At 34.4% G+C, this 24912-nt stretch overlaps 1 protein-coding gene across 1 annotated transcript in view; it reads right to left on the reverse strand.

Moving 5' to 3' along the window:
* LOC148943507 (uncharacterized) overlaps window positions 1-24912 on the reverse strand; it is a 452088-nt gene that overhangs the window by 72738 nt on the left and 354438 nt on the right. The window contains exons 20-22 of the mRNA XM_089100994.1: window positions 11200-11336; window positions 6297-6393; window positions 620-748 (exon numbers count right to left, since the gene is read on the reverse strand). Coding sequence (XP_088957120.1) covers window positions 620-748; window positions 6297-6393; window positions 11200-11336 — 363 coding nt within the window. The remainder of the gene's footprint in view (window positions 1-619; window positions 749-6296; window positions 6394-11199; window positions 11337-24912) is intronic.

Below are 24912 nucleotides of genomic sequence, written 5' to 3' on the forward strand. Positions count from 1 at the left end.
TCCAATCGAATGAGCCTGTTTTGAAGTTTCTACGACAAGGAATTCTATAAAAACCTTATATGCCCCCTGGGCACAATTTAAAACCCTCCCCCTGTGGGCTCTGGGGGAGTGTTCTCCTCAAAAAACTGTGTTCTATTAGGAAATCAACTACACTGAACAAAATGGCTTTCCCAAAATTTTGATTGGATGTGTTTCGGGAAATGATGGGCGTGGGGGGGGACTAGTTGCCCTCCAATCACTTTCGACTATTAAAAAGACCATTAGCACTTCGAATTTCCAATCGAATGAGTCTTTTTTGAAGTTTCTATGACAACGCCTTGTATAAAAACCTTATATGCCCCCAGGGCATATATATACATATATATATATATATATATATATATATATATATATATATATATATATATATATATATATATATATATATATATATATATATATATATATATATATATATATATATATATATATATATATATATATATATATATATATATATATATATATATATATATATATATATATATATATATATATATATATATATATATATATATATATATATATATATATATATATATATATATATTTGACTAATTTCAGGATCAAGTGTTATTACCTTTTTGTACCTCTCCGTGCGTATCAATCAGACCTCCAGGGTAAATATCCGTCACATAAGCGCCAATTTCGCCGTCACTGCCCGGTATTGGTACCCCTCCAACGAGTTTCATACCAATAGAAGAATTATCTATAATAATAGAAACAAGGAATACTAAATTAATATCAAATGATTGGATTTTAGTCGTTTGTAATAAAATAATGTGTTAAAACGGAAAAAAATTACAAAAATTCTGACATGGAGTTGGTAAAGTTGATTGATTGCTTGGAATTAGCATCTGAATTAGATGATTACAAAACGTTTTGGTTATTTTTGGATAAAATTCTGATTTTGGGAAATTTCATTATATGAATACAAGGCGAAGAGCCAGTCTAATGCTTCGATGCCAAGGTCTCAAAATAAACAAGTAGTATAGGTAACCAATTCGGCTGTTGATCGGTTCAAGTGTTAAGAATCCTCGTATCTTATTAAATACGAGACAAAATGAAAATTTTCATTTTTCAGCCATTTTCCACATCAATATTCAAGTGGCTCGCTTAAATTTTATTTTATTCCTGTCAAAAAATTGTTTTTTTTTGTTCTCGTGACCCCATGTATTCAGCCAAAAGCCCATGCTGCCATCCTTAGTAAGCAAAGCGAGCGGGAGGAGGACAACTCATGTGTTACTAGTGCAGACAAGAAAAGATGAAAGAGTCTATGATAGTATCCCCTTAGCCAAGGAGGCTTTGGGGGGGGGGGACTAGCACAGTGTATTATTGTATGTGTATTGATAATGAATAAAATCTTATCTTGTCTATAAACATCCCCGTTTCACTGACTCCGTGCTTGCAGCCATGTAGTTGCATTAGGTAGGTCACGTACCGTGACTGGGAAAATGTGAACTATCTAAGTTTCGGCTCAAGAAGCCCTTCTATTAGCGGTTACTGTCCTCTGTAATCTACTGCCGTTCCATGTCGTAGTGTGCCAAAGCCAAATAGTGGGGTTTAGTCACCCTAAACCTTTATTACCACCGCATAACTCAGTGTCTTAAGAAAGCTGAGGACAATGCTATTTCTTCTTTTGGGAAAACATATGGAAACCCCAGATCCTCTTTTAAAACATGACCTGAGTCATGATACGATGATTCAATTGAGTTATCAATTTATCAAGAACTCTGGCTGAGAGTTTGGATAGCTTTTGGCCCACCCAGATGTGGAAAAGTGTTTTGTCTAAAGAAGCAAGCAAAACTGAAGTTAAAATATTAATTGAGAAAGATGGGATTTTCTGGAGTGAAATTTTCAATTAGTGCCATGGCATTGAAAAAAAAAAGTGTGAATTATGCGTAACAACGCTATAGTTCTAATGATGTTATTCACGCAAAGTTGACCCTCATACAAACATTTTTAATAATAACCTATAAATTACCAGTCCATGCTCATTTTTAATGATATGCTGTCGTCAATGCTACTAAGAAAGTAGGCGACATCAGTTAGTTGAAAATTAGTCTAAATTCTATAAAAATTGAAATTCAATTTGGCTGACGTGTAATGAATTTGTTCTTTCCATCTGTGTACTGCTTATCCTAAATTGTTATCTCATTTGCAATTGGTACAACAAATATGCCCGATTCTATCATTAGTCCCTGACTTATGTTAGTTTGATTCTTATGTGTGGACGAATTATTGTCTGCTATTATAGATTTGGTCAGGCGTTAGGCAGGGATCGAGGTCTCTTTTTTTCATGATATTTATTTTCAAATTAAATAGTCATAGAAATTTTTAAGTGAAAAGAAAAGAGCAATATTAAATTGGCCTTTCATTTAGATTTTACCCATTCTGAAAACACCTTATCTTTTTTAATCTGAATTAAAAGTAATAATTCTAGCAAGAAAGACATATGGTAAATGCAGCGGAATAAATGCCAAAAACCTCTAAAATAAATATTGATACACCCGAAACCAGTGGAACTTAAAAAAAATCATAAAACACCTCAAATTATTGAATAAAGTAATCTGGAAAACTTTTGTAACGAATTTCAAGCCACTAGCATCTATTCGGGGGATTCATCAACATGAAACTCAGCATGTGTATCTGAACACTTAAAATGGCCAAATTCGACCAAATTTCGACCATATATATATATATATATATATATATATATATATATATATATATATATATATATATATATATATATATATATATATATATATATATATATATATATATATATATATATATATATATATATATATATATATATATATATATATATATATATATTATAAAACTCTACGATTCCGAAAACGAAAAACAAAATTAGCTTCATGATCGTAAGTTTGTTCGTAATTTGATCGTAAGCTGACTCAGAATATAAATTGTTACTTTATTTTTTATCATATTTATCTATTTTTTTATTGTTGCGCTGGGTGGTGTGAAAAAAGACATGAAAAAAGATAAGACGCTTTAATAATGGGTGAAATCCAATTAAAAGTCAATGGTGAGTTCCTTAAAAGGGAAAAAATATTGTATACCTTCTCTCACGGTAAATGTGTCATAAGCTAGCTACAATATGAAAACATGACAAAATTGGCAAAGGAACATATTGTAATAAAATTGGTAAAAAATGTAAATCAATAGACTCTTGCACGATCAAGTTGAAGTATTCATTTTCGGGATAAAATTTAGATATATAGTAGTTATTTTGGAAATGTGGCCACTTCGCTCCCTGCATGAATCTTCAAATTTATAGATAACTTGGAATAGAGACATTTATACAGTCTTTCTCTAGTATAAAATCTCATATGGGTGTATAAATCAAAAACCTGAGGAAACATTTTACTGTATATGTTAGAAATATATGTTTTTTCTCTTATATGAACTTTCTTATGAACGAATAGAAGAAACTCGATCAAACATATTTTAACGCCCAATCTGTAATTAATAGGGTTTAATCCTCATCCCATTTACTTAAGGATCTGTTTTGTGAATCTCTTATATATTGTCATTTGAGATAGCTTCTCTTTTTTTATTATTGAAAAACGCCTTCTCAAGCTGAAATTTCATTTATCAACATGCACCGGTATTGCTGAATATGTGATGTGTTTTTTCCTCCCGAATTTTTTGACAACGTCGTCTATAAGGTTATTATGCTGCCCTTTATCTTCTAGCTCCTAAATCTTTATTTTGATCTCCGCTAAATTTATTTGAATAAAGACTGGGTCACCTGGCATTCTAAAAATGATAAACGAGGGATTTTCATTTCCACAGTAGTAGCTTTGTTGAACTCACCAAAGAATCTATCCATTTGCAAAAATAAATGTGTAGAATATTTATCGATAAATTTAAAACTTAAAGAAGTTTTGGTCTTCTTGGTGCTTATGTGTCGGAAATTTGAAGTGGAGCTGTATTTCGTGAAACTTGAGGAATTCTAAAGTGGTTAGAGTGAATGTGTATTATGTGTGTCACTGTTGGGGCTCTTGGGATGATGGCTCTATTGGGATGATGAGGCGCAAATATGTAACTTAGGGTCTTTGAAGCACAAAACGCCATCACATTAAAAAAAAAAGAGCCAAAAGATTAAAAAGAGGAGGAGTTTAGATGAAAAAAATCTAAAATTAAAAGCCTTTGAAGCGGAATTTGAAAGATAAAAATAGACTGGAAGTAAAATGTAAAATGAACAAGAGTTGGTTAGATTGTAGCAGGGGTATGCACAGATCTATCGCACTTGTTTATAAGATTAGTTTTCATTAATGTTTAAATAATCCATAAGAGAACACTGGCTATCCATGATGAAATGAAGAAAATTGTGAAAAATAAAAACGAGGATATATAAAGCAAGTGAAAAAAAGGATAAATATGCAAATATTTTGGTTGAGGCCTCCGCTCGACCATCTTCAGTACGCAAAAGCAAATAAAGATTCAAAATAAATAAATAAAATTTCTAACGACAAAATAAAAACAAAACAAATCTCATTAAGTGCTACATTTAAAACGGGCCCTCTCGAAGCAACGGTGAAAGGATAATTAAATAAAAGCTGCAAACATTGAGCGTCTATTCAAGCTAGGGAAGTACTTTTACGAAATTTTCCTAAGCCCATGTTATAATAAAGTTATACATTCTAAACCTTTATATTAATTTTTCACACGCTGCTATTTTGTAAGTGATCTCTGATACTAATAATATATCCGGTAAGCGTTTAGTGTTAAAAAAAGTATGACATAAAATTACTTCACAAGTTTGAACAGGTCCAGGAGTCAAAACTGTAAAAAGTCAAAACTGCTAAAAAAAATTCGATAAAAAGTACATTTATCATTAGGCAAATAATTAATTAATAAACTATCAAAATTTTACCATAGGGATGCGTACATATAATCATAAAGAACACTGATAGTTATTAATTTGTTACTAAATAAATGACGCTTATCTTCACTAAAGGAGGGGTATTTTGCGTCATCCCTAAATTTTGAAAAACATCATATTTGGGGGTATTTTAATGAAAATGTCCAGGTTCGTATCCAAGATATTTGTTCTGAGAAAGTGAATTTTTTCAGGGGGGGGGGGGAAACAAAAACTTTATAAAACGCATCAAAAATTTATTTATATGCATTTTTTTTACGTTTTTACTAGTCGGACAGAAATTTTGGGAGGGGGTTCAAACTTAGAACCCCCTCTCCCTGGATAAAGCCCTAAGAATATTTTTTTGTGTTCTTATTGAAGAAAAACGGTACATTTGCCCCTCCCTCTAGATTTGGAAAAAAATTATTTTGCCCTCTCAAAATTTTTGGAGTTGACGCCACTGTGTACAACAAACTATTGTAAGAAATTAAGCAATTATCCTTATAGACATAGCGCTTTGTTTCCATTAAATAAAAAAACAAGTTTTTTAAACTGAAAGTAAGGAGCAACATTAAAACTTAAAATGAACAGAAATTATTACGCATATGAAGGGGTTCTCTCCCTACTCAATACCTCGCTCTTTACGCTAAAGTTCGAATTATATTCGAATCAAAAATCTCTGATTTTCAAAAGCCGTTTAATTAGAATACATAGCTCTTTTGCACAGTTCATATAATTAGCAGTATGATCATTCTCTATCTCACCCATTATAAAAACCCGGACCGGGGTGCGAGTGCTCCGGAGAACGTTTTTGCAGATATAAACATAGGCGAAGTCAGATTAGCGGGAATGCAGGTTAGTCTGTTTCCGATTGTTTCCATCAAAGTGTATTGAAACAATCGGAAACAGACTAACCCGCATTCCCGCTAATGCAGAAATAAGTGGGAGGAGCTTTTTGTTCGCACCGAGAACGAAGACCAGAAATGATCTGCGATAAGCTTACTGGTATATTCTGTCTACTGTGCTCTTTTGAAAGTACTAAAACTTTAGCGTAAAGAGCGAGGCATTGATTAGGGGGCGAACCCCCTCATAAATGTAATAATTTCTGTTCTTTTTAAGTTCTAATGTTGCTCCTTACTTTCAGTTGAAAAAAATTTTTTTTTTATTTAATTTCTGGTCGTTTTTTAAATAATACTGGGAAATCCGGTGCCCCCCTCATAGAAATGTACCTTCCCCCAAGGAAACATCCTCTATGGAAAGATCCTCCCACGTAATTCCCTCCTCCGACCCCCCCACCCAGAATTGTGTTAATAGTTCAAAGTGCAAATGCTTAACTTTAGTAGAAAAGTATTTAATTTACCTCTATCGGAGTTTTCTCTTTGTTCTTTTGTTAAGAGAATCCTTTTCACAGGAAAGGGGTATCGATGATTCAAAGACTTCCTAGAAGCTCGTAATTCCTGAAGAAACAAATAAAATGTTAAAACTTGTCACCAAGAAAGATACTATAACCCAATTATCATGTCCAAAGAAAGAATGGACAAGTCAGGTTATCAGGTTTTTCCCAGTAACACCTTTTTATTCGAAGATTAATTTAAAAAACTTTTTCCACAAAATAAGTTTTTCAAAGAAAAGTAAAGAACTCCAATAAACAAAATGAGCAAAAATAAAATCAAATAATCTACCAAACGTGAAACTACCACAAATCAGCATCGATAAATAAATGAAATCCAAAACGAGCAGAAATTGCAATAAATAACCGAGTCGAACTCAAAACGAGCAGAAATTAACATAAGTTGGGCTCAAAACCCCTATGCCTTCCTAAGGCCACAACATAATTTGCCCTTTACTGAAAAAAAAATATAAATGTTTTTACTTTTATAACTTTAATAAATAAAATAATATTAGGATTTCGATTACTAAATATCAGTAAATGTATATTAAACTGACAATGCCTTGGGAAGGCACAGGGGTTTTGAGCCCAACTAAATTTTGATTGGATGTGTCTGGGAAAATGGTGGGCGTTAGAGGGGCGTTTGTCTTTCTCCAATCACTTTCAACTATTAAAAAAGGCACTAGCCCTTTCGATTTCCAATCGAATGAGCCCTTTTGAAGTTTCTACGACAGTGCTTTGAATAAAACCTAATATGCCCCCAGAAGATAACTTACAACCCTCGCCCAGAGGGCTGGGTGGGGGGGGGGGTGTCATCATCACAGACCTAATTTCCAGAATTTTCTACTACGTTGAACAAAAAGGCTATCTGAAAATTTTGATTGGATGTGTTTGGGGGAATGGTGGGCGTGAGAGAGGGGTTATTTGCCGTCCAATCACCTTCAACTATTAAAAAGGGCACTATACATCTCAATTTCAAATTGAATGAGCCCCTTTTGAAGTTTTTACGAAAACTCTATCATTAAAAACCTTATATGCCCCCTGGGCATAACTTACAACCTTTACCCTGGGGACTCTCGGGGGTTTGTCATCCTTAAATACATAATTTCCAGAACTTTCAACTACATTGAACAAAATGGCTATTTCTAAGCTTTGATTGAATGTGTTTGGGAAAATGGAGGGCGTGAGAGGGGGGTTAATTACTCTCCACTCACTTTCGACTATTAAAAAGGGCAATTTTAATTTCCAATCAAATGAGCCCTTTTTGAAATTTCTACAACAACTTTCTATATAAACCTTATATGCCCCCAGGGCACAAATTACAACACTTGCACTGAAAGCTCTGATGGGGTTTTTATCCTAAAAGACCAAATTTCCAGGACTTTCAACTACGTTGAACAAAAGGGATATCTCAAAATTTTGATTGGATGTGTTTGAGGAAATGGTGGGCGTAATGAGGAAATTAATTGCCAATTTCAATAAAAACCTTATATGCCCCCAGGGCATAACTTATGACCCTTTCGCTGAAGACTATGGAGAGAGTGTCCTGCTCAAAGGTATAATTTCCTGAACTTTAAACTTCGTGGAACAAAATGGTTATCAAGAAATGTTGATCGGATATGTTTGGTGAAATGGTTGGCGTGGAAGGGGTGTTTGTTGCCTTGCAATCACTTTCGACTGTTAAAAAGGGTACTAGCCTTTCAATTTCCAATCGAATGAGTTAGTTTTGGAGTTCCTACGACAATAAGTTCAGCAAATGCCTTATGCCCCCAGGGCATAACTTAAAACCCTTGCCCTGAGGGCTGTGGGGGAGTGTACTCCACAAAAACAGAATTTCTATCTGGAAATCCAAAACACTGAATAAAATGGCGATCTACAAATTTTGATTGGACGTGTTTGGGGAAAAGGTGGGCGGGAGAGGGGGGCTAGTTGCCCTCAAATCACTTTCGCCTATTAAAAAGGGCAATTTTGAATTTCAAATCGAATGAGCCGTTTTTCAAGTTTCTACGACAAAGATTTCAATAAAAACTTATATGCCCCCAGGGCATAACTTATAACCCTTGCTCTGAAGACTGTGGGGGGAGTGTCCTGCTCAAAGGCTATCTCAAAATTTTGATTGGATGTGTTTGGGAAAATAATGGCCGTGGGAGGGGTTTTAGTTGCCCTCCAATTACTATCAACTATTCAAAAGGGCACAAGCCCTTTCAATTTATAATCAAATGAGCCCTTTTTGAAGTTTCTACGACAACGCGTTCTATAAAAACCTTATATACCCCCAGCCCATAACTTAAAACCCTTGCCCTGAGGGTTGTGGGGGAGTGTCCTCCTAAAAAATATATTTTCTCTCAGGAAATCAACTACGTTGAACAACATGGCTATCTCAAAATTTTTAATGGATGTGTTTAGAGGAATGATGGGTGTTGGGTGGGGGGCTAGTTGCCCTCCAATCACTTTCGACTATTAAAAAGGGTACTAGCCCTTTGAATTTCCAATCGAATTTTCTACGACAACACCTTCTATAAGAACCTTATATGCCCCCAGGGCATAACTTAAAACCATTGCCCTGAGGGTTGTGGGGGAATGTCCTCCTCAAAAACATATTTTCCATCAGGAAGTCAACTCCGCTGAAGAAAATGGCTATCTCAAAATTTTGATTGGATGTATTTGGTGGAATGATGGGCGTGGGGAGGAGCTTGTTGCCCTCCAATCCCTTTCGACTTTTAAAAAGGGCACTAGCCCTTTGAATTTCCAATCTAATGAGCCTGTTTTGAAGTTTCTACGACAACGCGTTCTATAAAAACCTTATATTCCCACAGGCCATGCCCTGAGGGTTGTGAGGGAGTTTCCTCCTCAAAAACATATTTTCTATCTGGAAAACAACTACGCTGAACAAAATGGCTATCTCAAAATTTTGATTGGATGTGTTTGGGGGAATGCTGGTCGTGGTGGGGGCCTAATCGCCCTCCAATGACTTTCGACTATTAAAAAGGGCACTAGCCCTTTGAATTTGCAATTAAATGAACCTCTTCTGAAGTATCTACGATAACACCTTCTATAAAAACCTTATATGCCCCCAGGGCATAACTTAAAACCCTTGCCCTGAGGGTTGTGGGAAGTGTCCTCCTCAAAAACATATTTTCTTTCTGGAAATCAACTACGCTGAACAAAATGGCTGTCACAAAATTTTGAATGGCTGTTTTCGAGGGAATGATGGGCGTGGGTGTGGGGACTAGTTGCCCACCAATCACTTTTGAATATTAAAAAGGGGACTAGCCCTTCGAATTTCTAATCGAATGAGCCTGTTTTGAAGTTTCTACGACAACGACTTCTACAAAAACCTTATATGCCCCCAGGGCATAACTTAAAACCCTTGCCCTGAGGGTTGTGGGGGAGTGTCCTCCTCAAAAACGTATTTTCTATCTGGAAATCAACTACGCTGAATAAATTGGCTATCTCAAATTTTTGATTGGATGTGTTTGGGGGAATGATGGGCGTGGGGGGGGGCTATTTGCCCTCCAATCACATTCGACTATTAAAAAGGGCACTAGCCACTCCCATTTCCAATCGAATGAGCCCCTTTCGAAGTTTCTACGACAACTCCTTCGATACGAAGTGCCCAGGTATGGAGAAACCAAAAACACATTGTGCCCACATCGTTCTTTACTTAGGCAGCGCTAGCACGTTGCCTATGATATGAATGAAAGTTTTGTTTAATTTTACAAGTTGTAACTAAACAACATAGCTTCATTTCCGCCAACAGTGCTGAATGTTGTATATGGGAATGGATTCAAGGGCAGCAACAAGGAGCAAGGAAGGGAGAGGTTCAGCCCAATAGAAAACCCACGCATTTACAAAAGCTACAACACTTTATATTGTTTGAAATGAATGTGAAGCTTTTGTGGTAAAATGGCCTTTTTTAGACCCTAGTCTTCCCCTTAGTAAACATTTACGTTCTTCACTCCTTGTAAAAATCAATGCTGAGACCCTTGGCTGGATTGACTGGACCAATCTGTTTACATATTTTTTCGGTAATATTCTAGTTTGACAGCTTCACAGATGGAACCTGAAATTCTTCATTTTATGGTGTTTTCAGATATTAAATTTGAGTTTCTGATGGTCCCGTATTATAGCCCTAATAATATATTTCCAATGCGTCGCATAACGGGTTGCTCCATTCTTGACTCCAGAAAATCTAGTTTCGCTTGAAATATTAAAATTAAATTGTGGATAACATTGTTTGAAATATGGATAACAAAGGAACATGGATATTAATGAAATGTGGATAACACGACAAAATGACGAATAGAAACATGGTGCATGTTATAAAGCAAGGATTTCATTATTCTAGGGTTTCTTTTGGTTTTGTATATATCCGAAGGCTATATATGGAACTTTTAATAATTTAAAATAATTTTTAGTTAATTTTCAATCTACTTAATTAAATAAATACTGAAAAATTAAATAAAAACGGAAAATGAAGGACCGGGAAGACCAGCGACTTATAAAATTGGTAAAAATGTATAATATTTCAAAAAATATTTTCAGGCAAAAAAAGCAAGAAAACTATGGTTACGATCATAAACTATGTACGATTTAGAAGTTGTAATAATTAATGGTGATTAGATTAGTTTCTATTTTTTTCAATAAAGAAAGATCTTTTGCCGATTTTAACAAAGCGGGTAGAGGTCTGTCATCAATAAAATATTCACCAATAAATAACCAATAAATGTCACCAATAAATATGTCACCAATAAAATAATAAAAAATATTCATCGAAGATAACTTTTAACTGTCTAGGGTCAGTCTGTCACCAAGATACCTGCTCCTAACTTAAACTTGAAGTTACCTGCTTCTACCTCAAGCTTGTAGTTACCTCATAAGATTTAATATCTTCTTCTTCAGTCCCGTTTTTTCTCTTTAAAATCTTGATTTCCTTATTTCTGTCAAACCTATGCGCATTTCTTCTTAAGGAACTTGATCTGGTAGCTTGGTCTGTTTTTTGCTCTCTTTCTGCAAAGTAATAGAAATCACTCGACGGTTATATGATGGGCAAATTATGGTAACAAATCTAATTTGTGAGATAGATTGATAAAGTGACGTTAATTTTGTATTATAGAAAATAATAAAAAAGAATACTTTTAATGCCAACAAATCTCTGACCCAACATTTCCACTTGATTTTTGAGATATTGCTGATGGTTGTAATTATATTTAGGTGAGCCGGCACTAATTTAGCAACTAATAAATAATGTAACCAACTCTTATGCTCATTAAAACGATCTAACGATAATCTAAAAAAACAAAAAAAAAGTCTTGCTTAGTACAAATAATTCCCATCAATTGTGTACTTTGCTTACAAATACTTGCTATACGAAGGACTATTAATTTTTTTGTAACCTCCACAACAAAAAGAATTTACACATATCCGTTAATGTGAAACTAAAAATTCTGCAAAAAAATTAATCATAATAGTGTTATTTTCTATTACAAAAACCATCTAGATTCTTTTAGGCCCGTTTTAAAATTTACAAAATCAATGCATGATACAACATAATACATGTTATACTACTGCAAGAAAAAAATAAGTAAAAGAATATTAATCTTTATGAGGCTTCTGAACTAATATTAAATAAAAAAACAAGTTTTTTCTACTGAAAGTAATGAGCAGCATTAAAAATTAAAACAAACAGAAATTATTGCGTATATGAGTGGGGTTGCTCCTCCTTTAGGCCTCGGTCTTTACGCTAAAGTTTTTATTACTTTAAAAAAAGCTTCTTATTAATCTAATTAAACGAACCTTGTGTTTCATGAGTCGTTCTTAAAGAATTGGGACACAATCCAAACTTCGGCGTAAAGAGTGAGGTGTTGAGGAGAAGCAACCCCCTCATATACGTAATAATTTCTGCTCGTTTTAAGTTTTAATGTTGCTCCTTCCTTTCAGTTGAAAAATCTTTCTCTTTTTATTTATTTTTTTGATAGTTTTTCTAAATAGTACCAGGAGATCTGGCTCCACGAAAAATCCCCACGCTCAAAATTGAGTTGGCCAAGAGAAAGCAGGACATAAGAAGAATTTCGTATAGGAATTCTGGCAAATTCCCCCCGTGTCAAATTTCTCCTGAAAAAATTCGCCCCCTGAAACTTCCCTTCTTTGGAAAATTCTCCGAATAGAAAATTCTCCCCCCCCCGAAAAATGTATGCCTACTTTACTTCACAGTAAAAAAATATCATACGTAAACAATGTGCAATTTTTTCTAACTTAAAGACCTTTCCTCAGGGGTTGTGGGGGTTCATGATATCTCTATAGGCATGGTTATTCGATCTTTCAACTATGCTGAACAAAATGGCTGTCTCAAAATTTTAATGAGACAATTTTGAAAAAAAATCGGGCGTGGGAGGGGGCCTAGCTGCCGTTAAATCTTTTTGGTCACTTAAAAAGGGCACTAAAACTTTTAATTTCCGTTTGAATGCATCTTCTCCCGATATTCTAGGACCACTTGGTTGATAAATCGTCCCTGGAAAAAAAAAAAACACCCATTCGTAATATTTCTTCTGGCAAAAAATACAAAATTCCAAGTTTATGCAGATAGGAGAAAGAAGCCTGTACAGTAGAGTTCTCCGATAGGCTGAATCTGATGGCGTCATCTTGATTAAGATTCTATGACTTTTAGGGGGTGTTCCCTCCTTATTTCTAAAATCAGGTAGATTTTCTCTGGCTCGTACCCTTTGACGAGTACGACTAAACTTAATAAAACTTATGCATTTGAAATCAACAATGAAAGCCAATTCCTTTGATATATTTATTGGTATCAGACTTCCGTTTTATAGAGTTTCGTTTACTATTGAGCCGGGTCGTTCCTAAATTACAGTTTGTTACCATGAATTTTTTGATAAAGTAAATGAGACAAAAGAATAGATTTTTGGCAAATATACTGTCTAGTGAAGTTTAGGCCTACTTTCAAAGCAAGAATGAGACATATCCAGTTTTTCTTAGTAATCAAAATTACTATGTTGCTTACCATTACTTTTTTTTTATTAAATAAATGTTAAATAATTATTAATCACTGGCTGTCAATTACAATCGATTATGATACCTGATGATTGACTATCTCAAAATTACATTCTTTTTTAGTATTAATTTTATGTTCTTTCTTCAGAAGCTTTCACTTATAGACGCTTATGCGACCATTAGACAGAAAATTTTTGTTTTTAGGATTATTTTGAGCTACTGAATAATTAAGATTAAATCTATTTTTAAATTAATTGCACTTAAAATATATTTTTCTTGAGAGATACCAAAATAAAAGGAAATTATGGAAATTTTTTGATCTCATCTTGAAATTTACTTTATTGAATTCATGGCTTTTTAAAGCTTTACTCCTTGACTTATTGGTGCTATTGATTAGAACTCTTGTCAGGAAAGTTTCACAATAACCCTCATCCCTATCTTGCCCTAGGATTGTACCCCTCTTGAGACCTGTTATGTTATTAAAAGTTACCAAAAGATCACTAAAGTATACGGCATAACTTTACACCGTTGTCATTTTTGCTTCTTTGGCTTCTGACAACAATCAGGCTTAATAAAAAAGAAAGTTTTCAATAAAAAAAAAGAACGAGTTATATTGAAACTTAAAAACAACACTAATTAACTCAAGCCCGCGAAAAGAAACCCGAACACACTCTGAAACCCGGCGAAAAGGCTAGAGTGGGGTTTGTAGTTTACTGAAAACTTTGTGGTTATTTCGAATATTACCATTTGACCTTCCCAAAATCTTACTTAGATTTGCATTTTCAATACATTTAAAACAATGAACTTAGTAAGAGAAATGTTTGTGAAGAGCGGGTATCAAATTTAAGTTAACTGCTACAATGACACTCGTATCGATAAATGAACTTTTATTTTGTAAGATTCCCGAAAATTTTGGATTTTACAAAGAAATTTCTTTTCTCATTATAACATCTAAACAAATTGGATACTATATAAACTCCCAGGAATCGTCTTTCGGATATTCCAACATTTTAAACAGTCAATTAAATCTAATTAGTCAAATACACAATGGATTTTCATTAATGGCTACTTCCATCAAAATCAATTTATTTCAAATTCACCGAAAATCGAATGGCTCAATTAAAAATTAATTGCAGGTTATTTGTTAGCTTGCAGCTTGCAAACTATTTACTTATTAAGTTTTCAGTGAAAAGAAATTACTCAATACTCCTTGCGGGAGGCTTAAAACTGTTAAAACAACTTCTACAGTTTTGATGGATTAAAAAGACGTTATTTTTGTCACTTTTTCCGTTTCAAGCTATTTCTTTGAAATTAAATAAAAAAAAATAACAATTCAAGAAATATATTTAGTTTTCACTACATTCAAAGTCCTTTGGCAGGTTATAGGGGTGGGGACACCCTTATTCGTGATAATACACCGAAAATCGAGTGGCTCAATTAAAAATTAATTGCAGGTTATTTGTTAGCTTGCAGTTTGCAAACTATTTACTTATTAAGTTTTCAGAGAAAAGAAATTACTCTATACTCCTTGCGGGAGGCTTAAAACTGTTAAAACAACTTCTACAGTTTTGATGGATTAAAAAGACGTTATTTTTGTCACTTTTTCCATTTTAAGCTATTTCTTTGAAATTAAATAAAAAAAAATAACAATTCAAGAAATATATTTAGTTTTCACTACATTCAAAGTCCTTTGGCAGGTTATAGGGATGGGGACACCCTTATTCCTGAGGATTTAATTCTTTTAATTTTGTTTCCACTGTTTGTTGTAATTTTGTGTTTTGTTTGCTGTCACTTTTGTATTAATAGTCGTTTTTGCTTGTTGTAGATTTGGCATCTTTTATGAGCTATTTAAATCTGTTTTGCTTAAAATGTATTCTTTACTATTCAAGGAGGAACCGTATCTTTAAAACCGTATTTTAAAACCTTATTAAAAATATTCTTCTATAGAAAGGAAGATGCTGGACGCACCTTTGTTTCAAAAATTAATTAAATGAATGTTTACTAAACATACAAATATTCAGACTCACATCCAGTACTTTGCTTATTATTAAGAATTTAGAGAGACCTTTCTCTTTCCATTTTTTTTCTATGTAACTAATGTCATTAAAAAAAAATTCTTATCTGATACTAGTACTACTATTGGCAATTAGTTCGCCACTTGTGGTATTACCCGATAATAATACTTTGGAAAACATTTAGACCCAACTTCTATTATCTAGAGTTTCAATTATTGCAACATTCTTAAAGGATATCAGCACTACTTAGATACCCAATCAGCACTACTATCAGCACTACTATCAGCACTATTATCAGCATATCAGCACTACTATAGGTACCCAATAAGGGAGACAGGAGGTATAGTCCATTCCCTTCCTAAAAGACCGAAATACATAAAAATTCAAATTTTAATATTCAAAAAATAAATATTTAACCCGAAAAAACTTTTTTTTTTCATATCTTAGCCTCCATCTCTGGAAAAATTTTGCAGCCTTTTTTCATCCCAAAAACTTTATAAGGACATCTTTGGTTTTTAGGTACTCTGTCACAACTTACCAGTTTTTTTTTCTCCCATGTTTTTTTTCCTGGCCATAGAGCCTTACGGGGGAGTTTATATTGAAGTGTATTTTGTTAAGTTTATTAATTGAATAAATTGATTGATTGATTGATTTAAATATACCTTGCAGTTTGCTTCTTGCGGATTTCCAAAAAGTATTTACTTACATAGCTACAAATCATCCATTCACATTGCAGTCGTGTAAGTCTTATGTCAATGTAAGTACCAGGAAATTGATTTAATCTATTGCTTGTTCAATTTCTCATTGGTTTCATTTGTTTCCAAAATACACAAGGCATCATCCTTTGGTAGCTCCTTTCGAAAGCTCTGAACCTTGCTTCACCCACAAGTCCGTTATAACATAAGCTATGGACAAGCTGCTCCAAGAACATTAAAGAAAGCAAAGAATAAACCCTAGAAAGCAAACCTTTCCCCTCCTCGTGAAGTTATTCCAATTATATCCCTATTCAAATCATTATTTGACACGAAGAATGTATTAGTCATTTTATTTAGACATTCTACTCATCATCTAAGCAATATCATCGAATGTCACGTTGTTAAATTTATCAGACTATGTAGAATATAAAAAAAGTTATATTTTAAATGACATTATATCAACTAAGAAATGACTTAAAACAAAATGGTCTTTCTGTCTAGTTTAAAATATGTTTGCTGTTGCCCTTATTTTGATTAAATAAAAAATAAGTTATGTCAGTTGATAGTAAAAGGCCACATTAAATCTTAAAACAAACAAAAATTATTCCGTATATGAGGGGTCCCCCACCTTCATTAACCATCGCTCTTTACGTTGAAGTCTTAATGTTCTGAAAAATAATTCTCATTCAAATCCGACAGCCCTTGTGTCTGAGCAGTCTTTCTTAAAGAATTATGACAAGAAGTCAAAATTTAGTGTAAAGAGCAAGGCTCGAGGCAGCCCCCTTTATATGTGGAATGGATTCTGTTCGTTTTGAATTTTTAATGTTGATCCCGACTTTCAGTTAAAAAAAACACTTTATAGTCTATTTCTAAGTTTTTCAAATATTCCAGGAAATTCCCCTCTCCACGAATTGTTTTCCCCGGGAAACTTTCCGCCCCAAAGAAAAGTCTCCCCTTGGAAAATTCTGTCTGACAAGGATTTCCACCCACCGAATAATTTCCTTATATATCCCAATAACAAATACTACATGTGAACATTAGGCAAATTGCTTAAGTTACAGCCCTTTCCCCAGGTACTAAGGGGGTTTCGTCATTCCCAAAGACACATTTATTGGATTTTTCAACAAAGCTGAATCAAATGGCTGTCTCAAAATTTTGATGGGATATCTTTGGAGGAAACGGAGCGTAGGAAAGGTGCTAGTTGCCCTCCAATCTTCTAGGGGAATTTTTTTGGCACTTTTGGGAGTTTCTGTTACTAGTGAGCCCAGTCGCTCCTTACCAACAGCTCATTACTGCGAATTTCTTGATAGTATCTCACACAACCAGGCAGAAAAAAAAAAAAAAAAAAAAAAAAAAAAACAGTGAATACAACAGGCATTTGTGATCTTTCTTTGGACAGAAGAAAACGAAATTCCACATTTTCGAAGAGGAGTTTGAAACCTCTACAGTAGGGCTCTTAAATGCCGAACCAGATGGTGTGATTTTTCTTCAGATCGCTTGACTTTTGAAGTGTTTCCCATTTTTTCAAATTAATTAAAAAAAAAACTTAACGAAAAAGAATTTTTTCAAAGAAATCTAAAGGTCAATTTAAAATTAAGCTTAGCAGATAAAAATACCTGTTAAATTTAAAAATTAAAACGACAAGAAATTAATTCTAAAGGATAAATGAACTCCAAAACGAACAGAAATTAAATAAACAATCATAGGCAAAAACACACAACATGCAATAATATGAATGAATAAATAGATCTTAATGCGAGTAATGCTTAGATTAAATATGAAAATCAAGCTTAAAACGAAAACAAATATTTTGCTATTAAAGTATAAATGAAACTTAAACAGAAATTAAATAATCAATCAATGCGAACAAACATACAATATATATTAATCTAAATGAATAAATAAATCTTAAAACGAGTGAAACTTAAATTGAATATGCAAATGAAGTTTGAATCGAATAAAATTAACTACAAAGAAGAGTTTGGGTATCGCCTCACTGCAGAAGCCTAAAACCTACTGCGTCATTAGCGCTTTACTGAAAACAATTCTTTGAAATATTTTCACTTTTGTAACTTTAAGAAATCAAAAATTAATTAAGATTTTGGAATAAATATCAGCATATGTATATTAAATTGACAATGCACATTTTTTTTTCAGTAAACTCATTTGAATTTTTTTTTTTAGTAAAGTACACATTATATTCTGGTTTTTGGAAAGCATAGGGGTTTTGAACCCTACTCACATTAATTTATGCTCGTTTTGAGATTGACTTGAATATTTATATTAATTTTTGTTCGTTTTGGGTTTCATTTATTTATTGATACTGATTTGGGGTAGTTGTATGCTTGGTAGATTATATGATAGTCCGGACGCCGGGTGTTGAAAATGTGAACCATACCACGACGGAATGGGGCTGCTACGAGAATTAGCATACCCTCCACCCCCTAAATTGACCATGTGGATTCAAAAATACCAATGGCACTTGCTTGCGAGTGGTGGAACACTCCGAAACTTGACATTTTATTATATTTTGGTGTTTCATGCAAGAAAATGCATGTTCCACAAAGTTTGAGGTACAATTTTCCGCTCAAATAGAAATGCCTAGAAGTCATAGAATGTTTTCATAACAAACTAACACGATTAGCTACAAAAAATAGCAGAGTTAAAAAAAATGGAAAAACTATATGATTCTTGAACAGTCTTGGAAAGTATAAACAAAATCAAATTGAATATTAGATATATAATGATATTGATTGTTGAAAGATCCATCAGTTCAAGTTTGTTTGTTCACTGTAATTTTATTTTCATTTTCAATGCTGTAAGAACTGGAAAATAATAAATTTGTAATATACAAATAATTCGTTTTCAGTGAAGCACCAATGAGGCATAAGGCTTTAGGTTTTTGCAGTTAAAGAAGGGGGCAGTATACAAATTTTGTTTGTAGTGAAAAGAAAACATTTTGCTTTGTAGTGTACAAAAGAAAACATTTGTAATTTGTCTTGACCAATCTTGAAAAGAGCTAGTAAATTATACTGAACATTTGATGCATAATGATATTATTTGCTAAAAGCTCATCAGTTCAAAATTTTACTGTAATTTTAATATTTATTTTCAATATTAAGCACAAAAGAAAATATTCGTAATATAATTCGTTTTCAGTAAAGCGCCAATAACGCAATAGATTTTAGGCTTCTGTAGTGAGACGATACCCAATTTCTTGTTTGTAGTTATTTTAATTCGAATCGGACGTAATTTGCACATTTAATTTAAATTTTACTCTTTATAAGATTTATTTATTCATTCACTATAATATATATTGTATGTTTGTTCGCGTTGATTGTTTATTTAATTTCTGTTCGTTTTAAGTTTCATTTATACTTTAATAGCAAAATATTTGTTTTCGTTTTAAGCTTGATTTTCATATTCAATCTAAGCATTACTCGCTTTAAGATCTGTTTATTCATTTATATTATTGATTGTTGTTTGTTTTTTGCTATGATTGTTTATTTAATTTCTGTTCATTTTGGGTTAGATTTATCCTTTACTAGTAATTTCTGATCGTTCTGAGTTCGAATTTTAACAGGTATTTGTATCTGCTGAGCTTAAGTTTGAAATGGCCTTTACTTTCCTTTGAAAAACTTATTTTTAGGAAAGTTTTTTTTAAATTAATTTTTGTTCGTTTTGATTGCAAAAAGTTTCAAGTTTTTATGGCATGGGGGGGAGGGGTACTTACTGTCCGATTATTCTTGACTTTAAAAGAATGGACCTACAACTTTCAATTTAAATCGAATGAGGCTTTTTTCAAAGTCTATACGATTACCTCTTTGATAAAAACCTTATACATGAACAATAGATAGCTTGCATAACTGTTGGACAGCGATTAACAACAATGAATGGATTGAAAAAATAGCTCCAATAAGGGGGTTTAGACCATTTCACTTGCTGACACAAAGTGATTACGACTGTTTGGAATTGACCTTAATAGGAATTTGTGTGCAAAAGCAATTTTGCATCTATCACAGAGTATGTATTTTAACCTTATAATTGGATAATTATAATAGATTATCTATGTGTTCTCCCCATACAAAACCCCTTCCCATAAGTTATAAACCCCCCTTAATAAGTTATGCCCCAGGGCACTAATTACAACGCCTACCCCTGGGCCCTAGTGGGCTGTGTCAACACCGGAGTTATTTGTTATCACAACTTTGAACTATTTTAACAAAATGTCTATCTCAAAATTTTTATCTGATGCATTTAGGGCGTGGAGGAGGGAGAGGGGCTAGTTGCCCTTCAATCTCTTTTGACTCATAAAAAGTGAACAAGAACTTTCAATTTTCAATCAAAGTGAGCCCTCTCTAAAGTGTATACGAGCATCCCTTCCATAAGAAATAACATGAAGGATTCGGAGAATCCTTAAATTACAACCCTTGCTCTGAGGGCTTTGGGGGAGTTGTAATCCTAAAAAACCTAATTTCCAGATGTTAAAACTACGTTTAATAGAATGGCTGTCTTAAAATTTTGAATGGACGTATTTGCGGAAATGGTGGGCGTGAGAGGGGGGTTAGGTGCCTTCAAATCACTTTCAACTATCAAAAAGGGCACTAGCCCTCGGAATTTCTAATCGAATGAGCCTTTTTTTGAAGTTTCTACGACACCGCCTTCTATAAAAACCTTATATGCCCCCAGGGCATAACTTAAAACCCTTGCCCTGAGGGTTGTGGGGGATTGTCCTCCTCAAAAACATATTTTCTATCTGGAAATTAACTACGCTGAACAAAATGGCTAACTCAAAAGTTTGATTGGATGTGTTTGGGGCAATGATGGGCGTGGGGGGAGGAGGAAGTTGCCCTCCAATCAATCTCGAGTATTAAAAAGGACACTAGCCCTTTGAATTTCCAATTGAATGAGCCTGTTTTGAAGCTTTTACGACAACACCTTCTATAAGATCCTTATATATCCCCTGGGTATAACTTAAAACACTTGCCCTGAGGGTTGATGGGGAGTATCCTACTCAAAAATATATTTTCTATCTTAAAATCAACTATGCTGAACAAAAATGGCTATCTCAAAATTTTGATTGGATGTGTTTGGGGAAAAGGTGGACGTGAGAGAGGGGTTAGTTGCCCTCAAATCACTTTCGACTATTACAAAGGGCACTAGCCCTCGGAATTTCCAATCGAATGAGCCTTTTTAGCAAGTTTCTATGACTACGCCTTCTATAAAAACCTTATATGCCCCCAGGGCATAACTTAAAACCCTTGCCCTGAGGGTTGTGGGGGATTTTCCCCCTCAAAAACATGTTTTCTATCTGGAAATCAACTACGCTTAACAAAATGACTATCTCAAAATTTTGATCGGATTTGTTTGGGGGAATGATGGGCGGGGGGGGGAATTTTTCCTCCAATCACTCTCGACTATTAAAAAGGGCACTAGCCCTTTGAATTTCCAATTGAATTTGCCTGTTTTAAAGTTTTTACGACAACACCTTCTTTAAAAACCTTATATGCCCCCAGGGCATAACTTAAAAGTCTTGCCCTGAGGGTTGGGGGGGGGGGGAGTGTCCTCCTCAAAAGCATATTTTCTATCTGGAAATGAACTACACTGAACAAAATGGCTATCTCAAAATTTTGATTGGATGTGTTTGGGGGAATGATGGGCGGGGGGGCTAGTTGCACTCCAATCACTTTCGACTATTAAAAAGGGCACTAGCTCTTTAATTTCCAATCGAATGAGCCTGTTTTGAAGTTTCTACGACACCACCTTCTATAAAAACCTTATATGCCCCCAGGGCATAACTTAAAACCCTTGCCCTGAGGGTTGTGGGGGAGTGTCCTCCTCAAAAACATATTTTCTATCTGGAAATCAACTACGCTGAACAAAATGGCTATCTGAAAATTTTGATTGGATGTGTTTGGGGAAATGATAGGCGGGGGGGGGGCTAGTTGCCCTCAAATCACTTTCGACTATTAAAAAGGACACTATCCCTTTGAATTTCCAATCGAATGAGCCTTTTTTGAAGTTTCTACGACAACGCCTTCTATAAAAACCTTATATGCTCCCATGGCATAACTTAAAACCCTTTCCCTGAAGGTTCTGGGGGAGTGTCCTCCTCAAAAACATATTTTCTATTTGGAAATCAACTACGTTGAACAAAATGGCTATCTCAAAATTTTGATTGGACGTGTTTGGGGGAAGAGATGGGCGTGGGGGGGGGGGGGCTAGTTGCACTCCAATGATTTCGGACTATTAAAAAGGGCACTAGCTCTTTAATTTCCAATCTAATGAGCCTATTTTGAAGTTTGTACGACAACACCTTCTATAAAAACCTTATATGCCACCAGGGCATAACTTAAAACCCTTGCCCTGAAGGTTGTGGGGGAGTGTCCTCCTCAAAAACATATTTTCTATCTGGAAATAAACTACGTTGAACAAAATGGCTATCCCAAAATTTTGATTGGATGTGTTTGGGGTAATGATGGGCGTGGGGGGGGGGGGAGGGGACTAGTTACACTCCAATCACTTTCGACTATTAAAAAGGGCACTAGCTCTTTAATTTCCAATCGAATGAGCCTGTTTTGAAGTTTGTACGACAACGCCTTCTATAAAAACCTTATTTGCCCCCAGGGCATAACTTAAAACCCTTGCCCTGAGGGTTCTGGGGGAGTATCCTCGTCAAAAATTTATTTTCTATCTGGAAATCAACTACGCTGAACAAAATGGCTGTCTCAAAATTTTAACTGGATGTGTTTGGGGGAATGCTGGGCGTGGGAGGGAGCTAGTTGCCCTCCAATCATTTTTGACTATCAAAAAGGGCACTAGAACTCTCGATTTCCAATTGAATGAGCCCCCTTTGAAGCTTCTAAGACGACCCCTTCCATATGAAGTGCCTCTGGGAAAAAAATAATAAATAATAAAACATTGGAGCCGTATGGCATTTACTATAGGCAACGCTACAGCGTTGCCTCTGATCGAGCATTTTCTCATGCTAGTATGTTTTGATGAGTAGCTTAAAATTTAATGAATCTAATATATTTTGAACCAGCAAAAAAAGAACGAAACATTTTTAATGTATCAGTTGTTATAAAATTCCTCTGTTTTCTAAAGTTTCTGTTACTACTGAACCGTGTTTCTCTTTACTTACAGTTTGTTACCATGAACTGTTTGATTGTTCCTTGCACAACCAGGGCAAAGGGCAAAAGTGCACGGGGAAAATATACATAGGGCAAAAAGAGCACTAGATTTTTTGATTTTCATTTGAATGAAAATTTTTGATTTCCGTTGATTTTGAATTAAAGTTATCAAGTATTTTACAATAGGTTGCATAGGCTGCATCAAGCCATGGCCAATTGTAGATAGAGAAAAGCCAAGACAGATAGTCCAAGTATTTGAGAGGCAAATGTTTAAATGGCTGGGGCACAGGTAAATGGCAGGATCTTCTAGGACCATTAGTTTAATACAATCAACCCTAGGTAAAAAAAACAAAAAACTCAAATCCGTTATCTTTCTTCGGGCAAAATAAATTCTACAGTTTCGTAGGTATGAGAGCTTGAAACCTTTGCACTAGAATTCTTTGATAGGCTGAATCTGAAGGTGCAATTTTCATTAATTTTGCTTGATTTTTTGTTTTTTTTCTCCCCTTTTTCGAAAACAGGGCAAATTTCTTCGGGCTCATAGCTAAAAATTGGTAACTGTAAACTTAATGATTTTTGCATGTTTGAAATTAGTATAAAATGTTAATTACCTAGATGGATCTATTGTGATCAAGTTTCTGTAGTTTAGAGTTTCTGTTACTATTGAGCCGATTCGGTGCTTAATTACAATTCGTTACAACGAACTGCTTGATTGCACAAACAATTGACAACAACCAGGAGAGTGTAGCTTGGATCTGTATTTTAACCATTTTGCTTGATATCAATTAAGTCCTGGTATGAAAACAAGTTTCTTTTTATGTTCCTAATCACAACTGTCTGTTGCTGCTTCATACTACCCCTTAAAGAAAATCTAATTAATGATGGATTAAAATTTACGTCCGCAAGCTCTTGGACCAAGAGAAAGTAGGGTGCGGGCATGGTCATCCCAAAATTAGGATACGAAAATGGGCTAAACTTCTTCCACGATTGCCTAGGGAAAAAGAAAAGAAAATTTAAAAACAAATCGGTATACTCAAAACCGTGCCCGATTAAGGTCCAACAACTGTTTAATTCCTGACGGATTAAAAACAACATCCGTAAATTCTTGCTTTAAAGAAAACTTAGGCTGAGGACAGGGCTCCCAGGAAATAGGGTCTAAAATAGGGTCTAGACTATTATTTTTTTGGTCAGCTCAAGATTCATATCTGTAAGTTGTTGGTTCAAAGGAGAATCAATGTACAAAGAATAATAAACGAACAAAGCACTGATTCGTCCCAATTGGGACCCAAGAAAGGGTAAATTTTTTTCAAGTAAACCTGAAACATGGGTCACTTCGGTCAAGGAGACAAAGGACCTGCATCAAAGGACCCCAAGGCAGAAATATTGTCGAACAATCTTTTTTTTCCCCTGAGAATGGGTGGAATAATTGGGTGCCTTCATGTTCCAGGCCATCTGACATTTTTGGCGAATTGCAGAATAAACACTTCTACGTCGGGTGAAAGTTATTGGATTTGTAATGTATTAATCAGCTCAGACCTATCGACTAAAGGGTTGGTGGTGCTCAAAATTAGGCCCAGAAACCTGTCTCCAACGGTCTTTAGTATTTTATCAGTTTGAATTACTTGAGCGGTCTTGAAAGGGTGTCATTGTTTATCATAAACTCCGAAAAGAAAAAAAAATGAGATCCACAATACTTATCAAGGTCTAAAAAGGATAATGGGGCAATGATCCCCTCAAT

The sequence above is a fragment of the Artemia sp. Qi Xiang Cuo genome, chromosome 15, assembly GCF_049724085.1.
Source record: "Artemia sp. Qi Xiang Cuo chromosome 15, ASM4972408v1, whole genome shotgun sequence".
NCBI lineage: Eukaryota > Metazoa > Arthropoda > Branchiopoda > Anostraca > Artemiidae > Artemia > Artemia sp. Qi Xiang Cuo.